Below are 20,836 nucleotides of genomic sequence, written 5' to 3' on the forward strand. Positions count from 1 at the left end.
TGCTATATAAATAAAATGGTAAAAAATAAATAGTAAAAAATAAAATAATTATAAAACTAGTAAAATAATTGTAAAGCTAAAAATATTTTTTGTTGTAACAACATATAATTTATGTTATATTATTTTATGTATACTTGACTTATTTAGTATAATTCTTATTAGTATATAATTTTTATATGATTTTATTGTCTTTATTTTTTATTTAAAATTTAAACTATATGTTTTTTTTTAAATTTAAACAAAAACAGCAGGATCAGGAATATTGAAGAAAGTCTAAAGAAAACAAAAAATCCCTATATTTTGCAAACATAAATGTGAAAGCTTATATAAAGTCGATTTTTTATATATAATATTTTTTTTTCAATAAACACTAAAGATTTTATGTTAATATCTTTTAGATTAAAAGAACATTTTATTATGACAACTTCAGACTTTGGAAACCCCCTTAGAAAATTTAAACTGGTATTTCTTGGAGAACAAAGTGGTAGGTATATTTTAAATTTATTTACTTTTTACCAAAAAGTCTTACACATGTCTTGGTTTGTTGTATGATCTGAGTGAAGTCAATCTGAACCTTTGTATCATTTGAACATTTGTATATGTTGTTAATAATTTGGTTTTACTAATTTTGTTTACAGGACTTTTTTTATTGCAAAACATTTATACAGACTTATAGGATCTAGACTTTATACAGACTTATAGGATCTAGATCTTTTTGAGTCGGTTGAAATTTTAATAAGTTATTAGATTCGTTTTGATAAAAGAAAAGTTGATTAAACTTTGGAACAATAATAATCTAATTTAGTTCAATACTTGCTGTCTGAACCTGTTAAACAGGGTAGGTCTATATAGATCTACCATGTTTTTATATATAAATGGTAAGTGTGCATAGCTATGTACACACTTACCATTTTTATATTTTTTCCTAATATAATCTATTTATTCCAATTTTAAAGAAATGGCTTTAAGTTTAATTTTAACTCTGAGCCCAGTTTTATTTATTTCAGTAAATTCCTTAATGTTATAAAAAATTTAACAAAATAGATTTGGTTTTGCACGAATCTGCTTTTTAAATGTTTTTGGATATCATCAAGTAATGAGGCCCAATAATTTTTTCCACTCCGTTACATTAACATAAATGTAGCTACATCTGTGAATTATTACACAGGTCAACAGCATTTTTGGGGCCAAAGATATTTCAACGAATTTAGGGTAACTTTGGGGTGCTGATTCTGAATATGTCATCAGTTTTGCCAGATTGGCTCAAGTTGTTGAGATTTTTTGTGAAATGTGTAAAAAAAAGACGTAATTTGCTACACGCGCATTAACTAAAATTCCAAGAGCTAGGTAAGAATGCTTGAATTATGAAATATTTTGACAGAATCCTGCCTCCATGATCTTTCTAAAAAAAGGTTTTTTAACAGATTAAATCTGTTAAAAAAGCTTTTTTTTAATGACAGAGTTTCATTGGAGGAATTACATCAAGAATAAGCTCAAGTTGCTTGTAGGGGTCAATTAATATAAAATGGACAATGTTTGAATCAGTCTTAGCCGCTTGAAGTTTTGCACCTGAAGAGACAAATCCAGCATAGCTGTTGCATAAAGAGTTAAATGTTCTTGATTGGCCAGAGTTTGTAAGTTGTCAGACTCGACATCACACCAGCAACATGGGTGTTTGCTAGAGTGAGACTGGATACCACATGGAATGTTGCTTACTTTTGTGTCACATGAAATTATATAAGACACATCTTCAATTTGTATGAGGCTTAATATTGTCCTACGATTTTCATATGTTTCAGAAGTACCTTCTGCTGCAGCAACAATCAGCTGTTTTTTTACACCACCATCAGACATGATAATCCTTGAATATAACATTGCTTGTAATATGTGTCAATTACGCTGAGGGTAATTTTCAAGAGTGAACCACCTCCATCAATTCCAAGTTTAACTAAATGATGTGATGTAAGTCCTCTTACTGAGAGAATATCAGGCCTTGTTACGAGATTTTGCTGCATATTGAAAACGCATAACGCATTTCTAAGTAACTCAACTCAGCAAATATATTTTGTATTATTAAAAGTTATATTGTGTCACTAGCGTCTTTTCAAGTACCGCATTGTAATTAAAGTTATTTTAATGCGTTAAAAATCATACAAACAGTTTTTTTTTCTCACTATAACAAAAGTTACAAATAAAACCTAAGTTTCTATTTGAAAAATCATTTTTATTATTTTTTTCAAATATGAACTAAATTTTATTTTGAAAAAAATATTTTTTCATAAAACGTAAAATAATATTTGTTTATTTTCTAATAATTTTACAGTTGGTTTTTGGTTATTTTATTAACTGTTATTAAATTTTTTCTTATTTATTTTGTGAACTCTTTTTAATAATGTTTTTTACAATAAACAGTTTTTTTTTACTATTTATTACCGGTTTTTTTTATTATTAGTTAGCGATAACATATTCGTGGTCATAATTTATTTTCATAAATTAAATGAACGTCAAAACTTTACGTTATTGAATTGACAATAATCAAAATATCTTATTAATAAAATATTTACATCAAAATAAATTGTGTATTTTTTAAACTATTATGACAAAAAATAATTTATATATTTAAAAGGAATTTATATATTTAATTCCTTAAGATAAAACTTAAAATACTTTATTTTCTTTAACTAATTTTTAACAACAACAAAAGAATTATTAAACAAACTGTTTCTTTAACAAAAAATCTATTAGTTTACAATTGTGGTTAAATGCTTTTACTCACGACTTTATTTCTTCTGAATAAACGTCATTCAAGTTCTTGCAGTGAACAACTTTTCAAACATGGTTTTTTATTTCTCTGTCAAGAATGACATTTGACATCATGAAAATATCTGCTAATTTTTTCCAGAGGCTGTCAAGTTTTTGCTTTGTGTTTGCCTCTAAAGCTTTTTTTTCCATTGAGTTGTTTAGAGCTGATGCAAGCCTTTTCACACCAACATTAGAAAGATTTGTACTGTTTTGAACTTAGACCAATATTTCAGCAATAAATAGCTGCTGCTTGTACTTTGCTAAATGTCCTGGCAGAACTTTTAAAGACTTACCTCCACTTGCTCAACTAAATTTGAAAGTACCTTCTGGAGAGGTATCTTTTTTAAATATTAAATCAGCTGGCAAGCACCAGAATATCTTGCAGATGGCTTAATGATAGTCAACTTGAGGTTGTGTAAGTCTGGTATCTGTCCAATAATACTAACAGTATCAAGTTGTTGTAGTTTGCTTCTACATGAATTGCCAAATCAAATGCCAGTTAGAATTAGTTAATTGCCAGTTAGGATGTTATTAAAATAAGGCTTTCCATAATAGATAAAAGTTTGTGAAACTAACTTTTTTGTGTGTTTTAAGAAATTTTTGGAAATTAAAAATCCTGTTAGATTAGATTTTTTAAATATTTTCTGACCCTCATTTCTCTTATTCTACTAGTGAGAGTAGATATTTTAACTTAAAATATTTGATTTCGAGGAGGAGCTATTAATACAGTAATAATAAATAGCAAAATAAAAGTTGGAGCATATGTTAGGTGATTTAAATATATTAAAACGCATAGCATTACAAAATATCTAATGGATAAAAATAGGAAATTAGAATAGTAACACAATGCTCAACAAAAGTTGTTGGGTGGTAATCAAGTAAGATGCACAGGCACTTTTTTATTATAAATACAAGCATCACCAGCCTGTTAAATATATTTAACAAGCTGATGATGCTGGTATTTATAACCCAGCAAAAAGTTTTGAGGTTTTGTTAATGTGCGAAGAAATAGACTACATCAATAAAAAATATTTATAACATGGAATGACAGATACAGTAAAAGGATGAGACTTGGTTGAATGACAAGCTAAACAAGAATGAGTTTTAGTTGATCAAACTAGAGACAGCTCGTTTGAGCAGCAACCATGATAGTGTAGAAAAAAGAAAGATGTGCCTTACAACAATGGGAAAATGGCTCAATCTTTGCAGGTCTAGCTACATTTATGAATTAAGTCTAGTTACACTTTATAAATGTAGCTATGCTATTGGACTTTGTCTGAGAGTGAGAGGGTTGTTATTTGTCTATATAGAAATGTCAAGAATATTGCAATAGTTGTTTGCAGTAAACAACTGAGTTTTGTTGGAGTTAAAATCCACAAGCTACTGCATGCCCCATGCTGTTCAGATCAAATCAGCTGCTTGTTCTAAGCAATCAAAAAGTGAAGACTTTTTGTCAAGACAAGAGTATAAAGTTGAGTTGTCAGCAAGTAGAGCCACATTAAATGTAAAATTGTCTGAAAGATTGTTATTGTACAATATAGTTATATTTTGCTCCTGTATTAATAAGTACAATACAGGAGCAAAGATAGAACCTTGGGGTGCTCCTAAAGTTACTTAAAAAGGAGAAGAGTGTAGGCCTTAAAAAATGAATTTACTGTCAGACAATCAATACGATTTTCGATTCTCTTGCTTTATTGCTGATTCGCTAACTGCTGTGACTGAATCATTTTATCCTGCATTAGATGAAAGTGGAGAAACTAGGGTTATTGCTCTTGGCATATCTAAAGCTTTTGACAGAGTTTGGCATGCTGATCTTCTCCATTAGCTTGCTTCAGATTGTTTCTTTCTAACCACTTTATTAAAGTCATCCTCAAAGGCCAGCACTCTTCTTCATTTCCAGTAACTTCTGGTGTACCTGAAGGTTCTATTCTTGGTCCTGTTTTGTTTCTTATCTACATTAATGATCTTCCTGACAACCTTATATCGAAAGTAGCTCTTTTTGCTGATGAATCAACTTTATACTCCTATCTTGACAAAAAGTCTTCTCTTTTTGATTGTTTAGAGCAGGCAGCTGATCTTGAATCTGATCTGGCTTTTGTACAGATTGGTGCTTGCAGTGGCTTATAAATGTTATCTCCAACAAAACTCAGTTATTTACTGCAAACAACTAATGCAATACATCCGACATTCCTATTATTATGAATGGCAACCCACTCACTGAGTCCTCTTCTTTATGTCTTCTTGGATTATCGTTTACTAGTGACTTTTCATGAAAACCATATAAACAATCAATTGCTAAATTAGCATCCGCTAAGGTTGCTTCTCTTTATTGTTTTCACCATTTTGATACCCTTGATTCCATTGTCTACCTAGACAAATCTCTTATTCGTCCCTGTAGGGAATACTGTTGACATATTGGGCTGGTTTTTCTAATGATGCTTTTTCTCTTTGTTAGACACTTTCAACTGGTTTAATCAATTTGATTTGTTGTGGCAGCCAAAATGGAAAACAATATTCTAAAATTGGTCTTATATAGGTAGTAAAAGCTCTAACTAGGATTTAAAGGTTGTGAGTTTCAAAACATTTCCATATTAAGTATGCTTAAGAGTTAGCTTAATGGGTGGGATTAGAATATATGTTTTTTATAGTTAAGGTTACAGTCCATTGTTACTCCTAGATCTTTTGGGTTGGAAAACCAAGCCAAAGTACACTCACCTAATTTATAGTTATCCTTTATACTTTTACATAATTAGAGCAGCACTATTTTAAGTGCATAACACTATAAAACAAGGAAGCCTTCCCAGGAAACGCATGCGGTTTTTCATCTTGTATGTCCATGCGTGAGTTTTTTATTTTAGACAACTTGGTTATGACCGTTAGCAAGTTTTATTATATTAAGCGTTGCAAAAAAAACTAAGTTTCAAAAACAAAGAAAGCAAAACTAACAAAATAGGAAATTTAAATAAATTTAAGTCGAAAAATAAATTTAAATAATTTGTGTACTGTTTTAATTTTTGTTTCTTTAGGGTGGTTGTTATTTTCAGCAACAAAGTTGGATAAGGCAAAGCAAAAAAAAACCATTTAATAACAATTAAAAAGAATGATTTTCCACTATTTTATTTGTTTTTTTTAAAGAAGAAAGCGAAAATATAAATTGATATCTGTTTATAAAATATATTTGATAATTTTAATGTAGCAAATATATATTGTTCCTATATGTCTATGTAATGCATTCGTATATTTTTATGTATAACTTTTTTTATTTTACAATTATATTTATTTGTTCATTAGTATAATGTATCATTTTTTTTTTAATACTAATGTATTGCATTTTGAATCAGGTGAATGGTCACGTGAATCATTAATAATGTAAAATCTTTAAGTTTGTCATAGTTCAAATAAATTTTTAAACTTTTTCATACAAATGGTTAAACATTTTTAATGATGCATTTAGAAATTTTCTGGTATTTTAATTTTTATCCTTTCAGTTTATCCAAAGTAATTAGTAAAATAGGTAAAAATAAGTAGTAAAAAAACTAAGCTTCATATTATGGAAGATGTTTATTTAATTTTCCTCACAAAATTATTTTAGGGCTTTAGACATGATTTGACTTGAACTTTAAGGCTTTGTCTTTGACATCCAAGTTGAAGTTTAGTTCCAAGTCTTATTTTGTCAAATCAAGTCTAAAAACTTTAAATTTATGACTTATCACAAATTTAAAACTTAAGTCTGAGTCTCAAGTCTTAAGTCCACAGCTCTGAGTCTCAAGTTTGGTTGTATTTATTAATAAGTTTTAATATTATTTTACAAATTAAATAAAAATTTTGTTTTGTGTTTAATTAACTAAAAAATGCAGCAAGATGGATATTTTACAGATGTGTTTTTTCAGGGCAGAATAGCAACAATCTTTTATGTACTCCCAAATATTTTCAATTATTAAATTCTAAACTTGGATTAATTTATAAAAATCAAAGTTACATCTTTTTACTGCTATTATATTATTGTCTAGTTTTTGTGAACTTATTAATTGGTTGGGAATTCTCTTTCTGTCTTCATGTTTTTTTTATTTACTACTTTTTAAGTTTTTCAAACAATTTCTCTTTAATAATCTTAACTTTATACTTCTTAACTTCGAAATTAAATAACTTTTCCTTAAAATTTATATTTGATATTTAGTGGTATTTTAATGAAAAAAGTTTTCTATGTGGAAACTAATTATTTCTATTATAATTTGCTTAAATATTGCATAAATATTTAATAAAATTTTTTTTTTTAATCATAGTTGGAAAAACTTCTTTGATCACAAGATTTATGTACGATAGTTTTGATAATACCTATCAAGTGAGTTTTTTATTTTATTTTATTTTTTTTTATTTCTTATTCCATGCATAGCACAACTAATGTGAGACTTTAGATCAAAATCAGAAGGCTTTGATAATCTTTGTTTAGCTGGACTTACCCGATATTTGGCTATTGATAAATGTTTTAAAACTTTTGAAAAAATTGCAATAAAAATTTAAGGTAAAATTAAATATAATAATTATGAATGAAACAATAAACAATTTAGAATACCAATAATAAATAATTCTCTTCTAAAATGGTATCTAATTATTTATGCTTAGTGTATTTCTATATCAAAATGTAAAACATAAGCAAGTTTCTTTCAATGATAATTTAAAGGAAGTTCATAAAAATAAGGGTTTTATTAAAAAGTTCACAGAACCAAAACTTTATAATTTCATAATTTTTTTCTATGTAAGATATATTTTTAAGAATTATACAGTAAGCAAAGAAATAAATGGCACAAACTTTTAAAAATTTTTTTTTTATATAAATTGATTAAAATACGGTGGTTGATTTTTGTTTTCAAGGGAAAAAACTATGAATTATTTGAAAATAGTATTATATTGAAGCATGCTATTCAAAAATTGTCAAATATAAGTTCATATGACATTTAAAAATCAACTGTTCTTATATTGATCAAATATTTTCTTGCAGAAAAATTCTAAAATTAGACGAAAAAATTAGTATTTAGACAAAAAATTTAGTACATCAATATTTAGTAGGGCCACTTTTTTCCAGAATAACTGTTTGCAGACGTTGAGGCTTGCAATTAAGCGTTGGATTCCACAAGTGATTTGGTTTCTTCTGGAGTGATTTTCTCCCATGCTTCGACTATTGCTGCTTTTAGATAATTTTTTACAACAAAGGAATTTTTAACGAAAAAATTCCTTTATTGCTATGGCATTATGTTTTGGGTTATTACCCTGTTGAAAGACGAAGTTGTTTCCAAATCTAAATTTACGAGCAGAGGGTATATACGAGCAGAGGGTATATGGTTGATTCAATGAAAGCTCCTCGCAAAGCCATTGATCCCCACACCATGACATTTCCACCGCCGTATTTTACTGTTCCTCTCATGCAACTCAATTTGTATGCTTCACCTTGTTTTCGCCAGGCTTTTTGCTGTCCATCCGAAGAGATCAGGTTAAATTTGGATTCATCACTCCAAATTACTTTCTTCCAGTACTCGATAGTCTTGTCTGCATACTTTTTTGCAAGTAATAATCTTTGTTTCATATGTCTTAGAGTCAAATAGGGTTTTTTGCGACATACTCTACCTTTTGAGCAGCTTCAAATCTATTTTTCTTCACTTGTAAAATAATGTTTCTATCAAAAGCAGCAGATGTTTTTCTTTTATGGCTTCTTCCTGATATATCAGTTGTAGTCCCATTCAAATTATGCTTTTTTATAATGTTGCGGACAGTTCGAAAAGGGATTCCAGTCTGTTTATTAACTTCTCTGTAGGTCTTGCCACTATTTACCAAATCCACAACTAAGTTTCTTTGAGAAATTGTCTAATGTTGTTTTACAATGCGAATGTTGCTATATATTAATCAATTTTATTCAATTAATCAAAACTTGTGTGTTACAAATATATTTTATATGTTACATATGAATGCATCTTTCGAAACCATCTGACACTTTTTCTGACCTTGTTGATGAGTTCTGTGACATCCTCCCTGATCATTAGAAGAGCTGAGGCACCCGCTTCTGCTGAAACTTCTAATCCTCCTTCCTCATCGCTGTCATCATCTTCTTGGCCCTCTTCTAGAATAGTGACTTGCACATGTGTGTCATTTTCTTCTTTCCTAGATTGCCTATATAGAACATCACAGACAGCCAAGTGGATACCATGTGCGAGACAGCGAATGGTCTGGTAAAATTGAGCTACCAAATTATTTACAGCAGCTCCGTCTTTAGTTACTGCAGCAATATCACAGGCAAAATGTAGCCCAAATTCTTTCAGTTTCTCGTCAACAATTACACAACATTTCTCTGCTGACATAGACCCATTTACCCTTATCATTCCAAGGTTCCAATAATTACCTTCCATATGAACATTTATGTTCATATATCTTCTGTTTCTGGATGAAGTATACTCATCAAGGGTAAAGCTAAATTTGTAACTAACCAGCTTCTTTTCTGCAAATTGCTGATGATATGTTTTCTTGATATCTTCATAATGTTTCATCAGCAGAGCCTTAATCGATTTAGCATCTTTGGGCAATTTATATCCTTTTGTCTCTAGAGCTGTTCTCAAACATTGACTAGTTGAGAAAACACAAAAGGGCAGCTCATTACATGAAATAAGCTCAGCCAAAACAACATCAACAGGATCCTTTGTTTTTTAAAATGAATCAATGGGTTTGATGACTTTGAGTTTCCTCTCAGGAGTAACAACATCAGCAAATATGATGTTGTGCTTTGTCCTCAGGTGGTTCCTCCTTTACACTTAATTCCTTGGTCGCAGAGCTTGCACTTGGCCAATTCAAGTTCTTTTGAGTGTAAAAATTGCTTCCAAACTGGTGTGTTATCCTTGTGGACTTCAGAAAACGACATTTTCATTTTTGTGAAAATTTGTTTTACTTTTTTACATCACAAATTGCAGTAACTTACTGTTAAAGTTCAAGTGGAAGCAAATTGAATGTTTTCATTTATTTTCTCGAGCAACTACACATCAAGAAAAGTGTTTTAAAATTGCCAAATAACCAAGTAAATTTTGTGCAAAAGATATATATTTAAAAACCGGTTTTGAAAATAACATTTTTGGTTCTTGATTTCCAAAAATTTTACCGTTTGCGGAAACCGGTTTTCCTTTCCCTAGTTGAAATGATTAATTTTAGGATTTTTTGAGGAATAACCTTAATAATTGTGTTCTTCATAATTTTATGATTTTCTAATGGAGGTAACCACAAATTAACCATGCTTGATAGGTGACAATTAAGGTAATACATTGTGGTATTTAATAGTGTTGCTTCATAAAATAAGGTAATACATTGTATTATTAATCGTATTGCTTCATAAATTTTGTATAGTTGTTGTTGTTGTACATTCTGGCATGAATTGAGGCATCATTTCTGTGTGTGTTTTTTAAATATAAACTTTACCAATAAGTTCTTCTAATATTTAACGGTTTGGATAATAAAATTATCACGTTTTGTTGTAACAATATTAAAGTTAAATTTTTAATCTAAAGTTAGGCTGGTTTGCATGTAGTTGTTATATTATAATATATCTCCCAAAAAGAATTTGTTTTGTTTAGAGTTGTAGAAATAGTGCTTAAGTATGAGCTTCAGACTTGTAACTCATTGTAGATGAGTTTAATATTGTTTGAAAAGAGATAGAAAGGATAAAAACCAATTTTTATCTCAGTATCTCACACCTCTTACAAAAGTTGTTTTTTTATTCCAATGAAATGCTGTGGGGAAAGTTTTCAAGTTGTTTGAACTCCTGAATGCCTATGTTTTTATCTTTTACCTAAACATTACTTTTCTTTGCAACTGAAATATGTCTTTGATTTTCTAGAACTTCATAAAACTCTTCAAAGTAATTTTTTAAAATGTAGAATTTACTCTTGTGTTTTTACAAATTATATGAAGCAAAGTAAGTTGAAAAAATCTCTTGTTGCGAGTTGAATAAGCTGCTGTCAAAGTGTTGCTGAAATACAGCCTGATACAACAACTTTCAGTAACAGCCATCAAAAACTTTTTGATAGCTGTTATTGAAAATTTCTAATTCATTACAAAATTGTTTTTTATCAAAAACAATTTTGTAATGAATTAGAAATGAAAAGCAGTTAGGTAAACTAAACCACAAATAACAGCTCATTATGAAATTGAATAAAACCACTTAACAAAGCCCACTACAGTCAAGGAGGCTACTTTAGTTGTGGTTAGAACCCTCTCTCAACTCTATAACTCCGAAACATGAACCTTGACAAACAAGGCCGCTGCGCAGAGAAACAAGTTAGTTATAATAAAAATGATTTTATTATCAACAAAAAATATACATATATATATTTGCTGAGGTTATAATAATTCAATACTTTAATAATTTCTTTTTGTATCTTTGTTCACATTGAAGGCTTTAAAGTCATTTTGCCAATACTTAAACATTTTATTTATGGTGAAGAAACTACCTTCAGTTACCAGTTGTGATCCAATGGCAAATGAGAGTTATAGTGGTTGTGTAACAATTGTGATCTGATGGCGAATGAGAGTAATAGTGATTGTGTAACAATTATTTCAAGATATAGTTTTTAACCGTTTGTTAAACAATAAAATATTTGATTTTATTTATGTAAAATAAATGAGTTCTCAATAATCTATAATAAAATATTTGATTTTATGTAAAATAAATGACTTCTCAATACCCTATAATAAAATATTTGATTTTATTTATGTAAAATAAATGACTTCTCAATAATCTATAATAAAATATTTTATTTATGTAAAATAAATGACTTCTCAATAATCTATAAAAAAATATTTGATTTTATGTAAAATAAATGACTTCACAATACCCTATAATAAAATATTTGATTTTATTTATGTAAAATAAATGACTTCTCAATAATCTATAATAAAATATTTTATTTATGTAAAATAAATGACTTCAATAATAAGTTCAATGAACAATAAAATAATAAAAATAACAACTTTCTCTCAACTCTATAACTTTAAAACACGAACCTTGATATACTAAAGGACATCTTAAAGTCCTAATAAATAAAAGTAGGGAAAGTTAAACAACCAAGTTAAACAACCAATTCAAACAATTCAAAGATGCTGCACAACAGAATGTAAAAAAATTTTTTAACATAAATAAGAACAATGAAATTCCGAAAAATAAATTGACCAAACCAAGAAATAGGGAAAGGCGCAATCGTACAAAAAAATGAAATGCATAAACAAAAATATTTATGTTCTTTGGCTGTTTGGGAATAATTTTATATTCGATAGCTCCTATTTTCAGAAAGTATTGCATGCAGAGTAATTTTTCAGGATTTTTTCTAATTCAGGAAACACATACTAATATTAAAAGTATAATTTAAAAAAATATTAATAAAGTATAATATAAAAAGTATTGTTCATTGAATTTATTATTCAATCAATAATAAGTTCAATGAACAATAGTTCCATAATTCGTTGGTTTCAAATTTCTATTTTGTGCGTAATTGCCACAGATAATTTTTGTAAAGCATAAATTAAGCTAAATCTCTTTAATTCCTCTTTTTGATGGGCCCTAGTCTATGAAACTCAAGAAGACACAATCTTGTTATTGGTTGTAAAAACTTTTCAGATTTTAGTTTTTATAACTCTAATAAGCTGTAATCATAACGTTCGTGGTTCAAGGCTACCATACACCTCTAGGAGGACCAGGCTTAACTTATTTTCTCCACACAGCAACTTTGTTTAACAAGGATAATGTTTCAGATTATGTTTCTTTTTTTTCTTTTTTACTTTATGCTTTTTAAAGTATTTGATTTACTTCACATTTTACAACCTTGACCACAATTCTAAATATATAACATAAGGTTCTAATGGAGCATTGGAGTGCCACTTGATTCCTTTATCAGCTGTAAAGTTCGTAATTTTATTCTTATTTAAGTTGTTATGTTGTTCTTTCAGTTTATGATTTAGATTATGACAATAAAATTTGTTTAACTGTTTGTCATAACATCAAAGGGTAATCCTCATCTGTTTACTATTAGATAAAAAGCATTGAGAATTGAGTTTGTGTTCTAATTAATAATCTTTTACACAGTAAGAAATGCCAAAATGAGTTATTTGTATAAAAACACTTTTTACAACATCTTAGATCATATAAAAATATTGCCACAAATAGTTCAAATTTATTGTAGTTTATATGCATTTTTTAATTAAATTTGTAGTCCCTTTTTGTAGTCCTCTCTCTCTTCACATTGAAAAAAATACTTTATTATAGATTATTGAGAAGTCATTTATTTTACATAAATAAAATCAGATATTTAAAAAAAAAAATTTAAAAACTCAGTTTTTGCAATACTTAAAATATATATTGTTAAATATTTTTTTAAGGCTACTATTGGAATAGACTTCTTGTCAAAAACTATGTATTTAGAAGATAGAACAGTAAGTATTTTAAGAGGAATAAATTGTAAACATTTGTTTAATTATTTTATGACATTTTCTTTTTTTGTTCTTTCTGTTTTGTGACATTTCTTTTGTTTCTTGAAAAAAATAAAGTGTTTCACTTGTTAATTATAATATAGAATATTTTTTGTTTTATATACTTTTTAATAATAGTATTTGTAAAACGATAACGGTAGGTCTTTGTCCTTTGCCCTACTATCTTTTTTTTAATTGATCATTATCAGAGTTGGGGTCAAATCGTATTTGTATTTGGTAGTAATGGGTTAAATTGGCTTATATGCATTGCATTTAAAAGCTTCTAAAATATTTGTATTTGTTATTGATTGAAATGTATTTGTAATTCCATAAACTAGGTTGATCAGTATTTTTTTAGGAAAAACCAAGAGATTTTTTTATTTTTATTTTTAACACTAAAATAAGTTAAAAATTTGTTTTTAAGGCATATTTGCTAAAAGACATGTTTTTATGCTGCTATTTAGTATACCATCATAGTATAACATTTAGTATACCGTTGAAAAATTATTTAATTGAAGTATTGAAAAAACTTCTAAACTTAAACATGTACATGTATTTGTATTTGGAAAATGCAGATTACATATATTTGTATTTGAATTTGTATTAAATCTGAAATAAGCATATTTGTATTTGATAAAACATGTTTGTATTTGTATTTGACCCTAATGATCATTATTATAACATCAATAACATTGATAATTGTTAAAAACAAGTTAAAAAAACTTTGAATGTTTTAAAAAATTAGTTAAACTATTGCCGTAAAATTGCCTAAGTTCAGTCGCCATGTATCTTCAATCATTTATAAAAATATATAAAAAAAGCATGCCATACCCAAATTAGACAAACTTTTATTCTTGAATAATATTTGTTATTACTTTGTAAATATAAATCTATTTTAAAAAATGTTTGTGTGCAACCTGCTGAAATAATTCTTTAGCAAAACAACAATTCAAAAAAAGGCATACTATTAAAATCTAAAATAAACAAAGTATTAAAATAAATGATCAAGTTTAACTTGAGTATTATTAGGAATCACCAAATTAATTAAGTTTACAAAAAAAAGAATTAATAATTTTTGAATATTAACTACTTTTTTTTTTTGAAAACTTTTGAAATTTTAAAATACTCTAACTTCAGTCATTCATGAATAAACAACGAAGGACACAATTAGCAGGAATGTTATAAAATGTTGATATGTTAAAAATGTGACTTTGTGATTATGAACTTGTGTTGCGATTGCATAAATTTACAGGTAGCTTTACCTGTAAATTTTGACATTTTTATAATGGATACTCACCATGGTATTTTATTTAAATAAAGAATTTGTTTATAATTTTAAAATTAACCAGTTTTAAGGTCAAATTTACTGGTCAATTTGCTGATAAATTTTGATTTTAAAATTTACTGGTAAATTTAAATCACTAAATATGAACTAATTACAAAACAATATATATTGCAACACACTGAAATAGTTCCTTTTCGAGTTAATACATTTATGTCATCTATGGATATACGTGAGAAAGCTTGGATAGTTCATGGTTTGAAAGCTGTGGATAAAGGTATGAGTAAAAGGAAAGCAGCTATAACATGGCTTCAAAAGATCAACTTTCATTGACAAAAGTAACAGCAAGCATGCTAAAATAAATGGCAAACCAATGTTGAGCAACAACATTGAGGATAATTTAGTAAAAAATTTAATATTTATGAGTGATATTGTTTTCAGTTTGACTAGACTGGAAATACTATTAATAACTACTTGGTTAATTCAAATCAAATGTGTTTTGATGGCAGCGAAGTTACACTTGCCTGGTATTACTCATATAATATATATATATATATATATATATATATATATATATATATATATATATATATATATATATATATATATATATATATATATATATATATATATATATGTAGATATATAATTTATAATAGATTGTTTTTTAATATAACAAAAAGGCTCAATTTTTAAAAGGTAAAATTCAATTTGTTTGTAATGTTTACAAATTGTCCCTTTTTATAAACTGCTTAATTTATAGCATTTTAATAACCTATTTTATAATTAAAAAGAAATTTTAAATCAAGGTTTGCACAAGTTTTTGATATGTACAATATACATGGATTCACAACTAAGCCATTCCACATATTTAATTGCAATGAGTCTGGTCTTTAATGTGATCAAGACAAATTTAATGCAGTGTGTTGAAAAAGTTCAAAAGGGCCTAAGAAATTTTGCAGTAGCAAAAGCTTTAATCACAATACTTGTTTGCTGTGATGCTTTTGGGACATTTTTGCCTGTTCATGTTTTTTTTAAAATAAATACCCAAATTCATCATAAATATCTTTGGCCCAAGGCCAAAGATATTTATGATGAATTTGGGTATTTATTTTAAAAAGCATTTAAAACAGATGTAGGAAGAATCCAGAAAACTCCGCATTTTAAAAACTACTATTTAATTATTTGAATTTTTAGATTGATATCTAAATAGCTTCTAACTCAGGAGAAGTTAAATGGTGCTACCTATGGGGTCACACAATCTAACTGGATGGAAGGACCTGCTTTTGCTGGATGGTTTGACATTTGTCCCACATTGTTGCAAGCTTAAAGGATCTAAAGTCTTTTTTCTAGATATCCATGCCTCACATGTAATGCTGGAACTAATTCACTTAGCAAAAGAGGAGAATATAATTATTTTTAAGCTATCAGCTCATACATCTCACATGCTACAGCCACTTGATGTAGGCGTATTCAAGGTGGTGAAAAGTAAATGGTGCAGTATTCTAAACAAACATTTCATTCAAAATGGTTTTAAAGATCTCACAAAAGCTAGTTACCCTGGGTTGCTCAAACAGCAATTCCAGAAATTCCTTCAAGTATACAAAAGCATAGAACTTCAAGCATACAAACTACTTTGAGCTCATTAAAACAAAGACCTCTTTTAACATGCTGCACAACTGCTTGTGAACATTTAAAGACATCAATTTTAAATGGTTTACATGTTGGTCTGCCCAAAGCTTCCGTATCAGAGGCAAAGCTAAATGTTTCTAATAATAACATGTGCCTCATGAAAAGTTACATTATGACCTCTGAAGAAGCTTTGATAGAACTTACAAATAAGGAAATAATGGCACAAAATAAGAAGAACGAAATAAAAGCTAGAAAGGTTTTGCATGAAAACACAAAAAAGGAGACTAATTCAATTAAGACTCAAAAATGTTTGGCAAAGGAAGCTGAAAACTTAAATTGCAATTAAACAACGGAAACAACAACTAGTGGAGATTCCAACTATATCTGAATTCAAAGTGACTTCCATATATCAACACTGTAAATCTGATGGTTCTTTGAATTCAAAAAAATGTCAAGTTTGTGACATTTTTTTTGGAGATAAAATTACAGCTCAACAGCAATTATGGATGCGTTGCAAATCCTGTGACAATTGGTAGTGTGGATCTTGCTGTTCTACTTTGGTCGATGATATGTGCAAGAATTGCCAATAAACATACAAAGCAAACTAATATATATTTTTGTTAAAAAATTATTTTTAACTTCATGGAAAAATATCTTTTTAATTTTATTAACCAGCGGCATAGCCAATGTAGCATGTAGATGCCCCAAGATGTCCTTATGATCTTTTCTGTGATCAGACCATAAGGACTTGTTGGGGTACCTGGAAAAAAAAAAAAAAGTGATTAAGACCAAAGTAATAAAATAGTTGACTAATTATAATAAAAACAAAAAATAATACTATTTATACTTAAAAAGGCCCTTTTTTATGTGCTCCATGTTGTTTTCTTTGGCACTCATATATATATATATATATACATATACATATACATTAGTTTGTCTATGTACTTTTTGTTGCTAGTGTCGCATGTTGGTTCTTTAATAAAAATCAGAATTATTGTTGACCATTTAAAAAAATACATTCAGAGAAACTTTCAATCCATATCAAATTATTTGTATTGATGAAAGTCTTATGTAGTTCAAAGGAATCTTGTTATTCAAACAATACATACCGTCAAAGCATCATTGTTTTGGTCTAAAATTCTTTGTCACGTGTAATTGCAAAACGGATTACATTTTAGACTTCATCATTTACACAGGAGATACTACAGAAATTTTGACATCACAAATCTTGGTAAATCAGGCAATATAGTAATAACCCTTATATTTGAGTAAAGGTCACACGTTATATGTCGATAATTAGTATACACTATTTTCCCATTTATTTGAAAATAAAACAAATGCATGTGGCACTGTAAAAGCAAATCAAAAGCCCATTCTGAACAACAAATTGAAGGCAGGTGATATTGAAAGCAAAGTATGCAAGAGCCTATTGGCTATCAAATGGCACAACAAGCGAGACGTTATCTGCAATGTTGTCTTAGAATTATCGAAAATTTTATCTGGAATGCACACCAATGAGTTAAGAAAATATTCTCAAGCCAGTCTCCATTTTTTAATTATAATAAAAACATGGGCTCCGTTGATAAAAGCGATATGATTCTAAGTTCCACCGAAACCATGAGAAAGTCAATGAAATGGTGCAAGAAAACATTTTTTCATTTATTTGATTTAGCAGTTTTAAATATTTTAATACTCTATAATAAATTAACTGCAAACAAACATCTAGTAGGAAAATTTCAAATGAATTTGATGGAGCAATTATTGGGTGCATATACGCCTCAACAACACAATCAAATTTGACAGGCATTCAGAAGATGCCAATTCTATATTATGCTTATCACCTAGACATTTTTCAATATGCCTGCACCAGAATCAAAACTGACCCCAAACAAATGTTGTATAGTATGCATAAAACAACAAAAGCGACAGGAATCTTGTTACATATGTGAATCCTGTTATATTTCTTTATGCGTTGTACCATGCTTTAAGGTTTATCATAGAAAAAAATTATTAATTATTTTGTTTGTAAACAGTTCAATTAAAAATGTAAAACATTATATGTAAATTGCATGTATTAAAACTTTTGAAGTAAAATATATTTGTATTTGTGTAATTAATGCATTTTTAATTTTCACTGTGATAATTGAGTTAATAAAATTGGTTGTTAAATGCTCTATACAAACTCGCCACATTTAAATGTGAAATATAATGAAAAATATTCACACAGCTAGCACATCTCAAAGTGAGTTGCGCAGCGAAAAGGTTAAGAAGTACAAGTTTTTTTTTTTTGTCATAAAATGATCATTAGAAAACTGAAGACTTTGCACACTTTAATGTCATTTATTAAACATTTTATAAAACTGTTAATGTTAGGGCTATTGTTATCAATCAAATGTATTGGTTTTAAAAATGTATTAGTACATTGCAGAACTAAAAAATGTGTTAGTACATTACAGAACATTAGTACATAACAGTGCTAAAATTAGTAAACGATAGAATTGAAATTAGGAAATAAATTATTTAAATTTTAATTGTAAGTATTAATTGATGCTCATTCATTTAATTGTAAGTATTAATTGATGCCACTTAAAACTCATTAAAAATTCATCTAAAATTGACCAATTATTAACTTCAATGGGTTATTTCTGATATAACTGGGTCCAAAAAGTTTTAGTTTATTATATATCATCAATGTCATATAACATTATCATAAAATTTATAATCAATCATCAAATAAGCATAATCATTAAATTTATAGTTGTGTGCATTTAATTTATGGTTTTTTTTTTTGTTTTTTTTTTTTTGTTTTTGCAATAAAATTGGAAATAACGAAGGTGTTTTTTAACAGTGAAAGGCAAAAAAATAAAATAAAATAAAGATTAATGAAATGAAAAGAAAATCAAAAGGTTATTTTTAAAATAGATGAATAAAATAACAACAAAGTAAAAACAAGACCAAACAGTTTAAATAAATAAAATGACTGAAGGGAAGAAAAAAAACTACTAGAAACAAAAAGGTTTAAAAAAAAAGTTTGAAAATGGAACAATAAAAAATAATTAAAAAAGAACTAACTTTACTATTAAGAAAAGTTTTTACTGTAAACTTTAAAAAAAGAAAAAAGAATGAAAGAGAACGATTATTTTAATTATTTAATTTTTTTTATTTTTTTTGTATTACAAATGAGACTTTGCTGAATGACAAGTCAAGCGAGAATGAGTCTTAGTTAATGGAACTAGAGATGATAGCTCCTTTGAGCAGCGGCCATGATAGTATTTGTAGAAAAGAGAAAAAGATGCAACTTATGATGATAGGAAAGAGGCTCAAGCTTAGCAGATAAAGCGGATCCAATTACATTTACAATGTGTTTTTGGACCTTGTCTAGAAGAGAAAGAGCATCATTAAAAGAAAAAGCACCGGAAAAACCCTTTGGTGGGAACAATATACACACCTTCCTGATAAGAAAAATCCAAAAATTGAAATCTTTTATGACTGTCCGAGAAAAAAAATTCAATTTGAAGTTTTCGGCATTGTCCAAAAAGTTTGCAAAATGGTACAATATGTATCTTTGGAATAAAAATCATAAAAATAAGTCAGAAATTGTATTAAAAACATTTTGTTATTATTACAAAGCCCTAGTGAATAATATTTAATTCTAAACAAGTTTTTGTAATTCCAGGAAAAAGCAGTTTTTGTCAAGTGTTAAATTCTGCATGAAAACTTTTTAACTTCAAAGCAAAAATGCCAAATTCTGTTAAAAAATATGATGACTGTAGGAAAACTGTTTGTTTCCTATGTTTGAACAAATGTACTTGAGAATTGACAAGTTTTTTGACACTTGACTTTTCTGACTCATGAGTTCCAAGTGGAATATGCAATACCTGCAGGGTTCTTTTAGGAAAAAAGTGCAAAGGTGAAAATGTGGCTCTCCCAAAACTTTATGATTTCACAGAAGACCTGGTTATACCAGAGACACGTGGTCAGCCTTGTGATCGCATTATTTGACGAATTGGTCAATTGAAAGGACTTTAAAAGCACCCTTTGGAAAAATCAGAATCTTCAGGAGCTTGACAAAATCAAAGAAGATATTCAAGCTGTTTCAATACACCTTCAGAGAAAATCATAAGCGAGAGATTCCGAGTTCAAACTCCACCAGGTCCCTGGTAGTACCGCGCTCAACTTGTTTCTCCGCGCAGCGGCCTTGTTCGTCAAGGTTCGTGTTTCGGAGTTATCGAGTTGAGAGAGGGTTATAACCACTATTAAGTAGCCTCCTCATCTGTAGTGTCTTTATCGACCTTGAGGAGGTGAATAACAAAAAAACAAAAAAAACGAAAAAAAGAACTTGCTTCAAAGGATCTTAAAGCTAGTGAATAGATTGCATCGACTGTTATCTATGCAAAACAGTCCTCACCTCATGGAACTGTCAGAATTGTGCAAAAGTGGTGGAGGCCGTCCCATGCCAATTACTCCAGGTAAAAGGAATCTTGCTTAATACTTCAACAGTAAAAGTACTACATAAAATGTTTTGCATTTTAATAAGGCCACTGCTTTTTAAGTGTCTCAAATTGGTGTTTTTCAAATTTCTTTCCTAAAGATTCTTCAAACCCCAAGAGACTGTTAGGTGATGTG

General features: G+C 28.3%; 1 protein-coding gene across 1 annotated transcript in view; it reads left to right on the top strand.

Moving 5' to 3' along the window:
• The first annotated feature begins 384 nt into the window (after positions 1 to 384).
• The window catches only part of LOC100197675 (ras-related protein Rab6), a 44,610-nt gene continuing 24,158 nt past the window's right edge, over positions 385 to 20,836 (top strand). Inside the window, exons 1-3 of the mRNA XM_065788129.1 lie at positions 385 to 484; positions 7,086 to 7,144; positions 13,207 to 13,260. Of these exons, the coding sequence (XP_065644201.1) occupies positions 418 to 484; positions 7,086 to 7,144; positions 13,207 to 13,260 (180 nt within the window). The 5' untranslated portion in view covers positions 385 to 417. The remainder of the gene's footprint in view (positions 485 to 7,085; positions 7,145 to 13,206; positions 13,261 to 20,836) is intronic.

The sequence above is a fragment of the Hydra vulgaris genome, chromosome 01, assembly GCF_038396675.1.
Source record: "Hydra vulgaris chromosome 01, alternate assembly HydraT2T_AEP".
Lineage (NCBI taxonomy): Eukaryota > Metazoa > Cnidaria > Hydrozoa > Anthoathecata > Hydridae > Hydra > Hydra vulgaris.